Here is a 13822-nt window from a genome sequence, read left to right as displayed (position 1 = left end):
CAGCTGATCCGCTAAGCCGCTTATCAGCTGATCCGCTAAGCCGCTTATCAGCTGATCCGCTAAGCCGATTATCAGCTGATCCGCTAAGCCGCTTATCAGCTGATCCGCTAAGCCGCTTATCAGCTGATCCGCTAAGCCGCTTATCAGCTGATCCGCTAAGCCCCTAAGCTGCTAATAGCGCTAATCCGCTAATGGGCTTGCTTCGCAAGACGAAAAAACCGCAAGACGAAGAGACTCGCGGAACGGATTCTTTTCGTCTTGCGAGGCCCCACTGTAGTTGGGGCAGAGGAGAGCAGAGGAAGGACTAAATTAGTGCTTGTTTTTGTCACTGCCTTCTTCCTTATGAAAGAGGCAGTCACCATTCCCATTGCTCTTTTCATCTTCAAGTTCCTGCAAAGTAAGAGGCAATCATCTTCTAAGCTAGGAGTGTGAACAGTGTCTAGGCTGAGAACCACATTATAACAGGATAAGCTGTCAGAACCTGCATCCAGTGGTAGACGCACACACAGTCACATAACACAGAGAAAGCTATTCCTCATGGGGACAGAGGCATAACTTAGTAAGTCAAGTTCCATCTTTCCTTTTCTCCACATTTCGTAAAACTTGGGTTTTTTTAAAAAAGCTGTCCAACATCCTTTACCTGCCCTGACCGCTCAAAAATGTAAACATGACTCAATCCCTGTAAAATAACACAAATGTCAATTCACAGTTGAGCTACAAACCCTGCCCTTCCCTATAGCTATTTAGAGTCCCTAACTTCAAAAACTGCATCTCCCCAAAACGCATGCATGCAATAGCAAAGTGTGTAGATGTTTTTTCTCATATTTGAAAGAAAGACAATCTACCACTCTTGCTGAAGCATTTCCCCCTCTTGCTTTGATCTTCTTGTAGCAGATACAGTATACTGGTCGAAGAAGAATCTGCAATTGCACACTCTGCTCAATATCAAAGCCTTTTCCCTTATCAGCTGATTCCTACTGAACAGCTGATGGACAGTGGAGGGTCCAGGGGCCCCAAGCCTGGGTAGTCACTTCTGGCCTAAGCCCAAACAGAATATAGTTTTATGAAACTCATCTAAATTTATGCCACCCAAACATTTGTTAGTCTCTTGTAGTAACAAAAAGTCAATAAACATTATTTTAAGGCAAAAGCTCCAATAATGTACAGTCATTGCAAGAACTTCAGGAGGTCAATACTCACCACAGTCCTTCTGCTGAACATGGACCACTGTTCGAAAACAGGAATTAATTGACGAATATGCTTCCAATGCTGCTGCTTTCTTTGCAATCTGCCTTTTTAAAGACTCTGGCAAACCACTCATTAAAAATTCACGTTTTGCTTTGAACTGCTTGCCATCTTGAGAATTTTCAGAATCTTGATCACTAGGTGGAAGTGACAACCAAAAAGCAGATAAGCTTCACTATTTAATATTGGTTTGCATTCCTTGCAGCAAAGGCTTTGGAACTGTTCAGGAGAACCTGAAGATTCCTGAGCAGCTTACCACAATCTACAATGATAGGATCAGTAATGGGAGGAAAGCTTCTTCGAAACACTAGGTAAAGGTAAAGGTAAAGGGACCCCTGACCATTAGGTCCAGTTGTGGCCGACTCTGGGGTTGCGGCGCTCATCTCGCTTTAGTGGCCGAGGGAGCTGACGTTCAGCTTCCGGGTCATGTGGTCAGCATGACTAAGCCGCTTCTGGCGAACCAGAACAGCGCACGGAAACGCCATTTACCTTCCCGCCGGAGCAGTACCTATTTATCTACTTGCACTTTGACGTGCTTTTGAACTGCTAGGTTGGCAGGATTGTAGGCAAATACTACTTGCCTACAATTACTGACTGTTCTCTGGAGTATGCAGCTCTGAGAAGAACCGTCAAAAATCTCCTGCCACCCACTTTATGCTGCATCTTTGCTTGTTACATTGCACCAGACAACCCTTTCACCAAGTTTCAACTTGTGTACTAATAATGTTAACACATTCTCCTCCAAGGGGCTCAGGTTTGAATACAGTGAATCACACCGCCACATTTCACCCTCTGTAAGATTAAGCTGGGCTGAGAGAAAGGGGACGTCCAGGGTCACCCAGTGTGCTTCATGGATGAGCAGGGGTTGAAAACTGGGTCTCTCCAGTTCTAGTTGAGCAGCCCATTCATTCCATTATGTTGCTCATGGTTCTATAAAAATGGGTGTGGATTTATGCAGTTCCATCTCATTCATTAACACACACACACACACACACACACACACCTCATTTCTGGTCATAAAAAGTATCAGAGCAGTTTACAACAATCGTACCATAATATATAATAAATCGTATCATAATATATAATAAAACCATAATATAAATGCCATATTAAAAAGTTGAAATCAGCTATTATGGAAATAGGAAATTCTTAATTGCCTGCATAAGCCTGATGAAATAGAAATGTTTCCAGCAGGTGTTTAAAACTTGAAGGTGCCTATTGGCAGAGTATTTCATAATACTGAGCCAATGACACAAGGCTCAGTTTCTTGAGGTCAAATGAGCCTCACCAGCTTGGGGAATGAGCAGCGATGCTCCTACAGATGATCACAGTGATCGTGCTGGGATAGAAGGGTTCAGACAGTCGCTGAGGTACTCTGGACCTAAGTTGTTCAGGGCTTTGTAAATTACTACAAGTATATATGTGAGAAACTGACCTGCTTTCATCCAAAACATAAATCGCTGCATCTGTAGTCTTCTGGACCTTTTTCCTAATTGATGAAGACACTTTCTCTTTGCCTTTAAAAGTAAAATATTGCCAGATTAGCAAGGCACAAATATAGCCCTAACTCTGTGCTGCAATATGAAGTTATGGAAGGAACAGATAGATATACATCAAATTAATCACAATAATAATTAACTGCACACTATATCTCAGATTCTTAAATTATAACATAAAATGTTTTCAAAATTATACTATTTAATTTCCCTGATGATATATTAACTATGTATATTATAGCTGAATTCCATGGTTCTGTGTTACATAGTCATAGGACAGATATTCTCTCGGTTTCTGAAAATCTTAATATTCTGTGACCACTAAACAGTTACCTGAATGAGCACGTGTACCAGTGTGCACATATTTCAGAAAAAGCGAACAATTTCATTTTCATATTTATAGTTTAAGGAAGTATGTTACAAATTTTAGGAAAAAATATTAGGAATGTGAAGTTTTCAGAACACTGCACAAAACTCCTGTGAACTTAGTTGTATAGCATCTGCTCATAAACATGTTTTAGCTGTATTTTAAGTTCTGACAATCTGCACAAGCATTTCTCTCATTATGCATGTAAAATTGATACCAAACCCCCCCCCAACAGGAAAAGACAGCCAACAGGGTTATACCTGTAACACATACTAACACACAAAATCCAGATAGTATTACCTTAATGGGGCACATAACATGAACCTCCTCACCCATTGAGGCTATATTCATTGAGCAAGTAGTGCAGCTTGAGAGGGCTAAACTTTGCCCCTAGCATCATGGTCCCAATCTAAATAACTCCCATGGCTGCTTTTAAAAAACATATAAAGAGATGGGAGATCACAGATCCCCAACATTTCAATATATTTTGGCTCTGTGAGAGTTGCTTAGTACTGTACTCATCTCATGTTGAGTGAAGGACACTGTGTGGTGACATGGACTAGAAACCTTCTTTGTGGTGGCACCCTGACTGTAGAACGCCCTTCCTATTAACTTAGGCTTGGTGCTGATATTGCTTACCCTTTGACACCACTTGAAGACGTACCTCTTTCCCCAGGCTTTTATAGCAGCCCACATAGTGGCTAACACAATGCAGTGAGTTGAAAATTGAAGAAGTGTCCACCTGGTTTTGGTACAATGACTTTAAAATGCTATTATTTAAATTGTGAATTGTTTTATCACTGTAACCTATCTCAGTTTTATGAAACACTGAAGTATGGGCTAGAAATTGGAAAGTTAGTAAGTAACATTTGGTACCATTTGATTTCATAGCTGTCTTCACATTTCCAGTCTTCTTCCCCAATACATCATTCAAGTTTCGAAGTTTCTTTGGTTTGTTCACGTTTTCTGAAACAGGACTTGAATCCAGAAAAATCACTGAATCCTGAACACAAACAGGATAAGTATTACAGGTCTCAGGGTGGTTCACAGAATAAAATCGAAATATAAAACCACAAAATACATAATCAAAATCAAAACGACAACAACCCAACCCACCCACCCCCAAGGAATTTTATTGTGCCTATGGAGCCCTGCATGAAAAAGCTCTTGCCACTGTTAGATAACTCACACATTCCCAGTGCATAGTCCCTGACAAGGAGGAGAATGCAAAAATACATGCTTCTATAGAGCTCTTGCATACACCACAGTTCACTAGACATTTATTTCATTTTATTTAAAGTATCAGAAAATTCCAGGGTAGTGCACAGCATTTTTTATAAAAGCAAATATAAATGAATGCAAACTGAAAGACATGATACTAAGTAACAAAATAAGCTTCAGCAACTTGCATTTGGTTTCTATATTTTTATGGTATCGGCTGCTACTATATTTCAAATGAACAGTTGTATTTCATACAAACTTCTGTCAGTATTACATCAAATAAAAATGAGCCTCTCTATCTACTCAGTGTAGTATGCAAAAACTAATGCACAGCTGGATGTGGAACTTGAGCTCAATTCAAGTTCAGCATTAAATTCACTTGGTAACGGTGAACAAGCCACTTTCCCTTTCTCATTTTTCCTTGTGTAGAACAGGACTAGTGAGAGATCAAGGAAGCACACTGCATAGGTACAGTTAACAAAAAGTTCATTTTTTATAGAAACTGTGTTATACGTTCACTGAAAATGTTAGAAGAAACTATACAATTTCTGCTTACTTTTCATAAGCTAAGGAAATGTTATATTATTATAGCAAATACTCAAGAACACTAACAATCACCTAAAATGTGACCATCAGCATTTATTGGAGTATGGCTGAAAAGTGAGAGCAAACAATTTTCAGTTATTCATGAAATTAATCTCAGCGTTTACACCAGAGGTCGGCAAACTAAGGTCCACAGGCTGGATGCGGCCCACCAGGCTCGTTAATCCGGCCCGCGAACCTTGCTGCCCAGTCGGTCAGTCCCTGCGCTAAACAGGTGTGGCGTGGCGGCCTCGCAGCGTGGAGACTGACTTCTGCGACGCAGCACGGAAGCTCCAGCAGCCAATCAGAAGCCATGGGTGCCTCTGGGCTCCGCCCCTTCCTTCCCACTGAGGCGGCTGAGTGGAAGAAAGCAGCCGAGATCCAGGCTAAAAACTGTTTTGTGGACATTTATTCGGGAAGGGACAGAAACCGGGGTTGGGAGGGAGGGGAGAACAGAATTTTAACCTTTGTGTTTGGCTATTATGACCTATATTTAATATAAAAAGGGGGAAATTTGTGGAAGGGAGTTTGGGTCGACCTTAGAAAAGGATTTAATATTTATAAGATAACTGGATAAGTAAAATTTGGCCAAGTAATAAGAACTAACTTTAAAAAAAAATAATAACAATAATATGTAAAGGATGAGAGATAAGAACTTGCTGAGCTAATTATTTGAATTAGGATGTATGAAGGGGTGGGGTGGGGGGAAGTCAGGAAGTGGGGTTAAGAAAGCAAGGATATGAAATTATACATGTTTTGTCTTCGTTTTTTCTTTTTTGTGTGTGTGTGTTTATAAAATGTGAAAATCCAATAAAAATTTAATAAAAAAAAAAAGAAGAAGAAGAAAGCAGCCGAGAGGGAAGGAAGCGGCAGTGGCGCGGAGGCTGCCTCCGCCGCCCAGGCCAGCGGCTTGGGCTCTGCGCCCCACCGAGACAGAGGATGCTGACGCTGCTGAAGATGAGGCGGCGGCGGCATGAGTGGCATCGGCGGGGAGGTGCTTTTGGGAGGGGGTCCATCCAGCCCCCCACAAGGTCTCAGAGACAGTGGACTCTTCTGAAAAAGTTTGTTGACCCCTGGTTTACACTCATCTACTTTATCACTAGAACAGATACTTTAAAAAATTGTTTTCAGACAAACTCATAGCAACGACTACAAGTTTATTCAAACCCCTTATACTACAGAATAGAGAACAGGTCAAAGACAAACTGTTGCTTAAAGCAAGTGAACAACAATGCTGATTCCATATATAAGCTAGAGTTTATGGACTTACTTCTGTGTTCTGTGACTTTTTCTTTTCAGTCAAGGCCTGTTGTCTAGAAGAGCGTCGCAGAGGCACGGGTAATGTCTCTTCAGTAATCTTTGTTGCTCTGTTATGCTTTAGAGCCTTTGCTTTCTCAACCAATTTCTTTGCTTTCGATATACTGTTCATCTACAGTAAAATTAAAAGGAATCATTAATGGGCCAAGGGCCAATGTACACTGCGGCTTGGATCTAAAAATGCAAAGGTGGAAATGTTCTTCACCAATTCCTCCTTCTTATTAAAACACCCCCACAAAAAACCCTGCTCCTGAGGGCTGGGGGACTCTCCAAAATAGCATGGCAAATGACATGGGGCTGCAGCAGGTAGGGGGAAGCCCGGGAAAATCAGACACCATGCCTTGTATGAACAGAAATCCTTTCTGCTCAACAAGGCACTGTTCAATCTAAGGTGCTATATTTAAATCTATTAATCCAGGTAAATATTTAAAAGCTGTGTATGTTGTAATTTTTTTAAATAATTACATAATTATATTAAACTGTTTCTCACTGAACAATATGTATGTCATATTGGTAATATACTGTATGCCAGTATATTAAAGTGTATGACCAGATATATATTAAGGGCCTTCTCATACAATAATTTCCCTCAGAAACCTAGACATGCACAAAGATCAAAAGAGGTTCCAGATTTGTCCTCCTCACACTCAACGTTCATTTGTGCAAACATAAAGCCAGAACAGGAAATTCTAGGTGATATGCAATGTAAGTCATATAGACCAACTGAAATCAATGTGCTTGAAGTCCATTAATTTCAACAGGTCTATAACTCCATCCTTATTTCAAATTTATTTTCAAATTTGGATTGCAAGTAATGAAGATGGTTATTCCTGGTTTCAGTTTTACACTCTAAATATAGTGAGGAGGTTGGAAGAACACCTAGAAGTAGTACAATGCTTACTTACATTCTACTGCTGAGGGGGAAGAATAATATCATTCAAAATATTCTGTGCATAATTTAAGGGCGTGCAACAACTTTTTACACTAGTATATTTAATTCTATTGGGCCTTCATATTCAAATTACAGTGAAATTTATTCAAAACAATACCTTCACACTCTGTTGCGTAAATCTTTCAGATGTACTAATTCGAGTGAATTTCATCCTGCATGAGGGGGAAAAAATCCCACTTATTATATATTTATTAAAAACCACTTCTTAATACTGTTTTGGGATAAACAGCAAAGTGCTAAAGCTGCATATGTTCAGAGCTACCGTCTCTAAATAAAGTTTAGGTACTTCAACAAAAATTACTTACACTCTAAAAATATGTTTACCTTATTGGGCTCGTTGAATCAAAGGGTTCAGTAATCACCACAGCCTTATACAAGGCACTTTTATTAAAGGATTTTTTTGTTTGGGGAGTAGAAGCCTGTACAGGAATAGGATCTGATGCATTTTCATCAATAGTCTCTGAAAACCTTGCTTTTTCTGGTGTAATATTTATGGAACTTTGGCTTTTCTTTTGCCGTGGACTTCTTCTCAATCCATTCTTTTTGGGGGACAATGTGCTTTCTGCTTCAGTTGAAGTGGTTTCCCCAGCAGCATGGTCCAGGCTTTTGTTTGTATTTAAATCTTTCTCCTCTCCTCTTAGTATCATCTTTTTCCTGCTGAGCTTGCTGTTTCTTACTCTGGTACGATCTTTTTTAACTGTATTACAATGGGAATCACTACCAACAAAATCAGATGATAATTCATTTCCTAGTTTTTTATTAGAAACATCCTCAGATTCTTCCACTTCCAGTTTGTGTTTTGAAGATTTTTCTACTTCCTTCTGTTTACCGGGTCCTTTTTTAGATCCATTTTTTACCATATCAGATGCCGGTTGTCTAAAAGCTTTCATAAACTGGTATCTTTCTTCTGCAGTGCATTTTGACTTCATGCTCTCGGAACCTGCAGCTTCTAATACTGCCAGTTCTAACTCTTCTTCTGCTATCACCACATTAGATTTTCGCTTCTGTGTAATTTGCTCAGCATACATCTCTTCTGATGCAGGCGGACTGCTTTGTCTTCTGGCTGTTTTGGTTTTTTGCTTTAAAAAGATAGAAGCTATTTTCCTAGAAGAGGGAGATTTTGGAGGCACAGAATGAATTTGTGCAAGGACAGTTACTTTCTTAAGTGGGAGCTGCTGAGCAACTTGGCAGCTCACTGTTTCACAGGATGCAATGGGACTATCTGCTGTTTCTGCTTCGGGAATTTGATGGCTTTTATTTTCACCTTGGCTTTTTAGAAAGTCTTCAAATGATACAGTAACTGTGCAATCATTTAAAAGTGGTGTCTCATGTGCATTAGTCTCAGGATGCATAATATTTTCTATGCTTTCATTTTCTGGTTTACTCATAGATATACCTTGTTTATTATCAACTTCTCTACTATTATCTTTCTGTTGGGTTTCAGTAGAAAAATGTTTAGGCAAGTCCACCTTATCTTTGTGTTTCCGTGTCTTTAATCTTTTTATGTTACTCTTTATTCCTTCTTCATGTTTCCCGTCAACACTACTGAGACGGTGTTTACTACAATCATTTAACATTTCTTCCAGGTTTGTAGGGCCAACCAATGCAGGAACACTATGACTATTGAAACTACCTTTAGAGTCTTCTTCTTTCGGACTGAGAAATTCTTTACTATCATCACTATTAATTTCTATCACAAGGTCAGGCCTAATTGTTTTTATATCTTTTAATTTATTATTTAAATTACATCTCTTTCCTTTCCTCTTGAGTCTTGATAAAGCCTTTGAAGAATTTTCCAAGGATGATCTATCTGTTTTAGTTTTCATCTCTGTTACAGGTGCAGCAATATTCTCATATGTGGGGGAAGTTCTTTTAAAATAATCCATTATATTGTTGGACTTTGGTGGTGACAACACTTTATCAACATTTTTTCCTAATGGTGAAAAATATTTTGTAATTGCTTTTATAGAAGGATCATCTTCTTTCCGTTTCTTACATGGCTATAAAGGAAAAGCAGAGTGGTTTTGTATAAATAAACAGCTTTAGCTAGCATTAAAATTGCTCGTGTTTATTTCTTATTTGAACGCAAATTGTCTAAAAAGCTTGTCATGCTTATTACACAAGAACTACATCCACACATTTCTTTTTAAAACAAATATGGGGCACCATGTTAATCGGTAAAGCTATGTTAATTGTTAAAGGCAAAATAAAAAATAAAATATGATCTATCTATGCTACCTCAGAAGCGGTTAAGCTGGATATATTATTAAAGCAGGCTGTCACCTATGAGACTGGGTTAAATGAAATAACAAATTATTTAAAAGCATACAAGCAGCCCCTCATTTATGCATGTTCAATATGTATGTGGCCATGTATACGTGCATTGTACTGACCTTGGAAGTGACACAAAAATGTTATAAAGATTTCACTGAAATATCATTAAAAGGGCAGAACAGGAGTGGGGTGGAGGCGGAATGAGATGTTTGCGGGCTTTTTCTATGGGTTTCAATTATATGTGATTTTATGTAACCCCAGTATGTACAGGGGGCTGCCTGTATTTTATAGAAAACAAACATTCTCCTTTCTAAACTGACATAAACTTTATTGTTCGTTCTGAAGATCCCATTACAAATACAAGAGCCAAGAGCCAGGTATTATTTTTATTTTAGCCCGTGAATACAAAATTGGGCTCAGACCTGGGAAGCTCAGGTTCTGGCTAGAGCTCAACTACTGAGTCAGGCTTGCAAAACAAAAAAGGACAATGTACCTGATCTTTGGCAGGTACTTCTGCACTCTCAACATCCCTAAATGGAACTGCTCCTCATCCCGAGCTTTAGGGCCCAAGTGGGATGTTTAACAGTTAAGCTAGACTGTGACTGTAAAAATATTCCCTAATGAAAAACATTTGGGGTTCTTTTTTTAAAAAAAAAATACACACATTTTCTCTGAAAGATGATCCCTTTCAGAACATGGGATATAGCAACAAACCAATCACATTATGCACCTTTGCAAGGTTGCTACATTTTCTCTGGGACAGGCCGCTATGCCCTCTCACCCACAACTACCATTCCCAAGATTCCTTGGGGACAGAAAAATGTGGTGCTAAACCGGTTTAACGCCACACACCCTCAACAGCATCACAAATGAAGTTTTTCACCCAGGCCCTCATGCCTGCCTTTGTGTGTACCTTACACGTTTATTTTTATTCTATTTATTTATTAAATTTATTTACTGCCCTTCATCAAAGGATCTCAGGGAAGTTCACTGAATAAAATACAAGACTATTAAATAACTATGGAGGAGAAATCTGTAATGGAAATCTCACCGACCCCACTGACAGTAAAGGCGGTATTTTTCCAGATCTCCCCCATCAGGCTATGAGAGACAACCTTGAGCCACCAATCTGTTTCAAACGTTTAGAATTTGCATGGGGGTGGGAAGTGAAAACACGCCTGATGGCACACACCCCGGCAAATTGAAAAACATCAAGACTGCTATTTAAAAAAGAAAATAAGATGGTTAACCGCTTTCACAAGAGCCAACCCATAGGGGCAAATAAATAAATATATTAGGGGGCTGCTTCCCCCGAAAAAGTTGATGAGCATCGCCATCCAAATGGTGTGAAAGTTCTGAGCATCAATGCGATCAATGACATGGGCTGAGGCTTGGGGGGGGATATTTTCTTCAAGTTATTGTTATTACTTATTACATTTGTAATCTGATTTCTTTCCGCAGGGCCTGTAAGACAGTTTTCCACCTGGCCTTTGGCTTAAAATCAGTTTGATTCCCTCCCCCTCTTTCTTTTTCCTTTCTCCTCCTGTGAAGAGGCTGCATCCTAATGTTTTAATGTTGTATTTTAATCTTGTTTTTTAAATTGTATTTTAATCAACATGTTTTTATTATTGGTTGTTAGCCACCCTGAGCCTGGTCTTGGCTGGGGAGGGCGGGGTATAAATGAAATTTATTATTATTATTATTACATTTGTTATTATTATTACATTTGTTAGTTGCTTTATCTTGACCAAGGCAACCCAGAGCAACTTAGTACTGTACAATGAAAAAAATCTAGCCAGTAATATGAATTTGAAATATGGAATAGACGGGAGGTTGGGTCTTTAGTGTTAAGACCAATAGATGTTTTATTGTTTGCTAAGAAAATTATGTGTCTATGGTTATTCTTGTGTGTAATTTGGTATTTGTGGTTTTTTTTTCTTTTTTCTTGTTGTATCAATAAAAAACTTTATTAAAGAAAAGAAAAAAATCTAGCCAGTTTGCATGGCACGAAGTAGCCCAAAAAGTTGGCACCCCTGACTCCTTTACCTCTGCCACAGGAGCCAACTCCTGGGGGTTGACCTCTAATAAAATAAAATATTTGAGAGAGCCGGGCCAGCCCTCCCCCCCCCAAAAAAAAGTTGACGGCCGTTGACATTCAAACGGTGTGCGTGCACCCACGTCATATGATCGATCATGTGGGGCTGGGCTTACCTACCCCCCCAAAAAAACACATTTTATTCGAGTTGGCACTCCTTCTTGGCTCTGACAGCTGCAACTCGCCCACAGGCGGAGCCGCCTCACACCTATCCCTTTCCCAAGCCCATTTCACTCGCTTGCACACGCACCAAGTCCGCGGAGCCAGAGGGAAAAGGAGCTTCGGCCTCTCTCTCTCTCTCTCCCTCTCTCTTACCTGGACGTCGCCGTCGGTTGAGGCAGCCGCAGTTTCGGCGGCCATGGCCACCCTCCCCACCATCCGCCTTCTTCCCTCAGCAAACGGCCGGCGATTTCTCTCGCCTCTCAGCTCAGCGGAGGAAGGTCCTCGGAGCCATGAAGGAGGCAGGCGCTCGCTCGACGGAGGCCGCCTTTGGACTCCCGCCTGCCGGCCGGCCGGCCCGGTTTGGGAGGGCGCGGAGAGAGATCCTGTCAGAAATTCGCGCGCCAGACAACAGTCGGGGCAGAACTAGAAAAGCGCGCGCGGGAGGGATTCCGAGCGCCGCGGCTGCGGCGGGCGGGGCGTGCGCCTCTGGGGCTCACGTGACAGGGGAGCGCGCAGCCGCCGCCTTCGTTCCCGCAACCTTCGCCCGTGTCACGTGAGCTGCTCCCAGCCAAACGTAAAGGGAACCCGACTTATCTCGGGGGTGGAATCGCGCCCCAACCCCCCCTCCCGCTTTTCTGTTTTCTCGCGAGAACTTGGCCTCTCTCGAAGGAAAAAGTATGACGCGCGGCTTTTTCGAATTGCAGTTCGGCGGCGGCTGGAGCTCCCTTGACAGGTCCTACACCGTGCATTTAAAGCACGTCCGGCGCACATAGAACTGTAGAGTTGGAAAGGGACCTCCCAAAGGTCATCTAGTCCAACCCCCTGCATTGCAGGAATGACTTTTCAAAATAATAATAATCAAATCCTGGGAACTGTAAAGTGTGTTGTTAAAGGTGCTGGGAATTGTAGTTCTGTGTTGGGGAAAAACTGCAGTTCCCACAATTCTCTGGGGAAAATGGCATGGGTGTAGCTTAGCTAAATCCTCAAAAAGCATAGAAAAGCATTAAAAATACAGTATTGAATTAAAGGAGTCAAAATAAAAAATTAAAGAATAGTCCAGTAGCACCTTAGAGACCAACTAAGTTTGTTCTAGGCATCTCAAGAAGTGTGCATGCACTCTAAGGTGCTACTGGACTATTCTTTAATTTTTTATTTCGACTGCGTCAGACTAACACAGCTATCTACCTGAATATTGATGTTCTGCCCCACCCCACAGCAGAAGACTGCCACCGCAACAATGGAGATTTGGGGGGATTTTTACCTATGATTTCCCCAATAAAAGCTCAACAACTTTTGGGGGCAATCTGCCCCCCAAAAAGCCTGCCTCCCCAACAAAAATCCTGGCTACTCCCATGCGAAATGGCATGCCTTTAAATGTGTGTTTTAAATGTATGGTGTGCAGCTGGTATTTCTCTCCCCGTTCCTGGCGATAACGGAATAGAATGGCTAGAAAAATTCAGAGTGGTACTAGTTGCATTAGTATATACTTTTTTCTAAAAAATATCTGTATATACAAAAAACAGCAATGAAATGAAGCAACTTCTAAACACAGTAATACAGGTGGGTGCAATTTGTGCAGCTAAACAACACTTGCATGTAAACCAACTTCTAAACACCACAACAAAGTAGCATGACAGCCTATTGCAAATAAAAACACTTTCAGTTGCCATGATCCGTCTATTATAGATGAGCATCACGTTCAGTTGCCAAATGTGTTTTGATCCCTCAGTTTTTTTCAGTGGCACATCTTGAAATGTAAAATAATTGTTTCAGACTGAATCCAGAATGCAAGTCATTTTTATTTCGGGCGTGTTGTGCTCTTAAAAAACTAATCTGTAAAATAATTTTATATTTATCTCTTGTGTTGTATTCACCTCTATTGTTTCATTTAGAATTTTTAAAAATTATTGTTATTTTTCATATAAGAGGTTGCATTTTTGTAAAAACAAATACAGTAGTTGCTGTTTTAGTTCTGACTTCAATACTGTTTTGTAGTTATTACTAGTATTTATTAAATTTATATGTTGCCTTTCATTCGAATATCACAGGGCAGTTTATAGTATAAACACACACACAAAAACACGGAACATAGTAACAAAACAAAACCAGTC

At 40.4% G+C, this 13822-nt stretch overlaps 1 protein-coding gene across 1 annotated transcript in view; it reads right to left on the bottom strand.

The window, feature by feature from the left end:
* ATAD5 (ATPase family AAA domain containing 5) overlaps nt 1–12139 on the bottom strand; it is a 29949-nt gene extending 17810 nt beyond the window's left edge. The window contains exons 1-7 of the mRNA XM_079965739.1: nt 11865–12139; nt 7505–9180; nt 7278–7332; nt 6182–6340; nt 3985–4111; nt 2681–2762; nt 1201–1382 (exon numbers count right to left, since the gene is read on the bottom strand). Of these exons, the coding sequence (XP_079821865.1) occupies nt 1201–1382; nt 2681–2762; nt 3985–4111; nt 6182–6340; nt 7278–7332; nt 7505–9180; nt 11865–11927 (2344 nt within the window). The 5' untranslated portion in view covers nt 11928–12139. The remainder of the gene's footprint in view (nt 1–1200; nt 1383–2680; nt 2763–3984; nt 4112–6181; nt 6341–7277; nt 7333–7504; nt 9181–11864) is intronic.
* Nucleotides 12140–13822: the final 1683 nt, after the last annotated feature.

Source organism: Podarcis cretensis (genome assembly GCF_951804945.1).
Source record: "Podarcis cretensis genome assembly, chromosome: 2".
NCBI lineage: Eukaryota > Metazoa > Chordata > Lepidosauria > Squamata > Lacertidae > Podarcis > Podarcis cretensis.
Note: the sequence above shows the minus strand (reverse complement) of the source record. Positions and strands in the feature narration are given on the sequence as shown.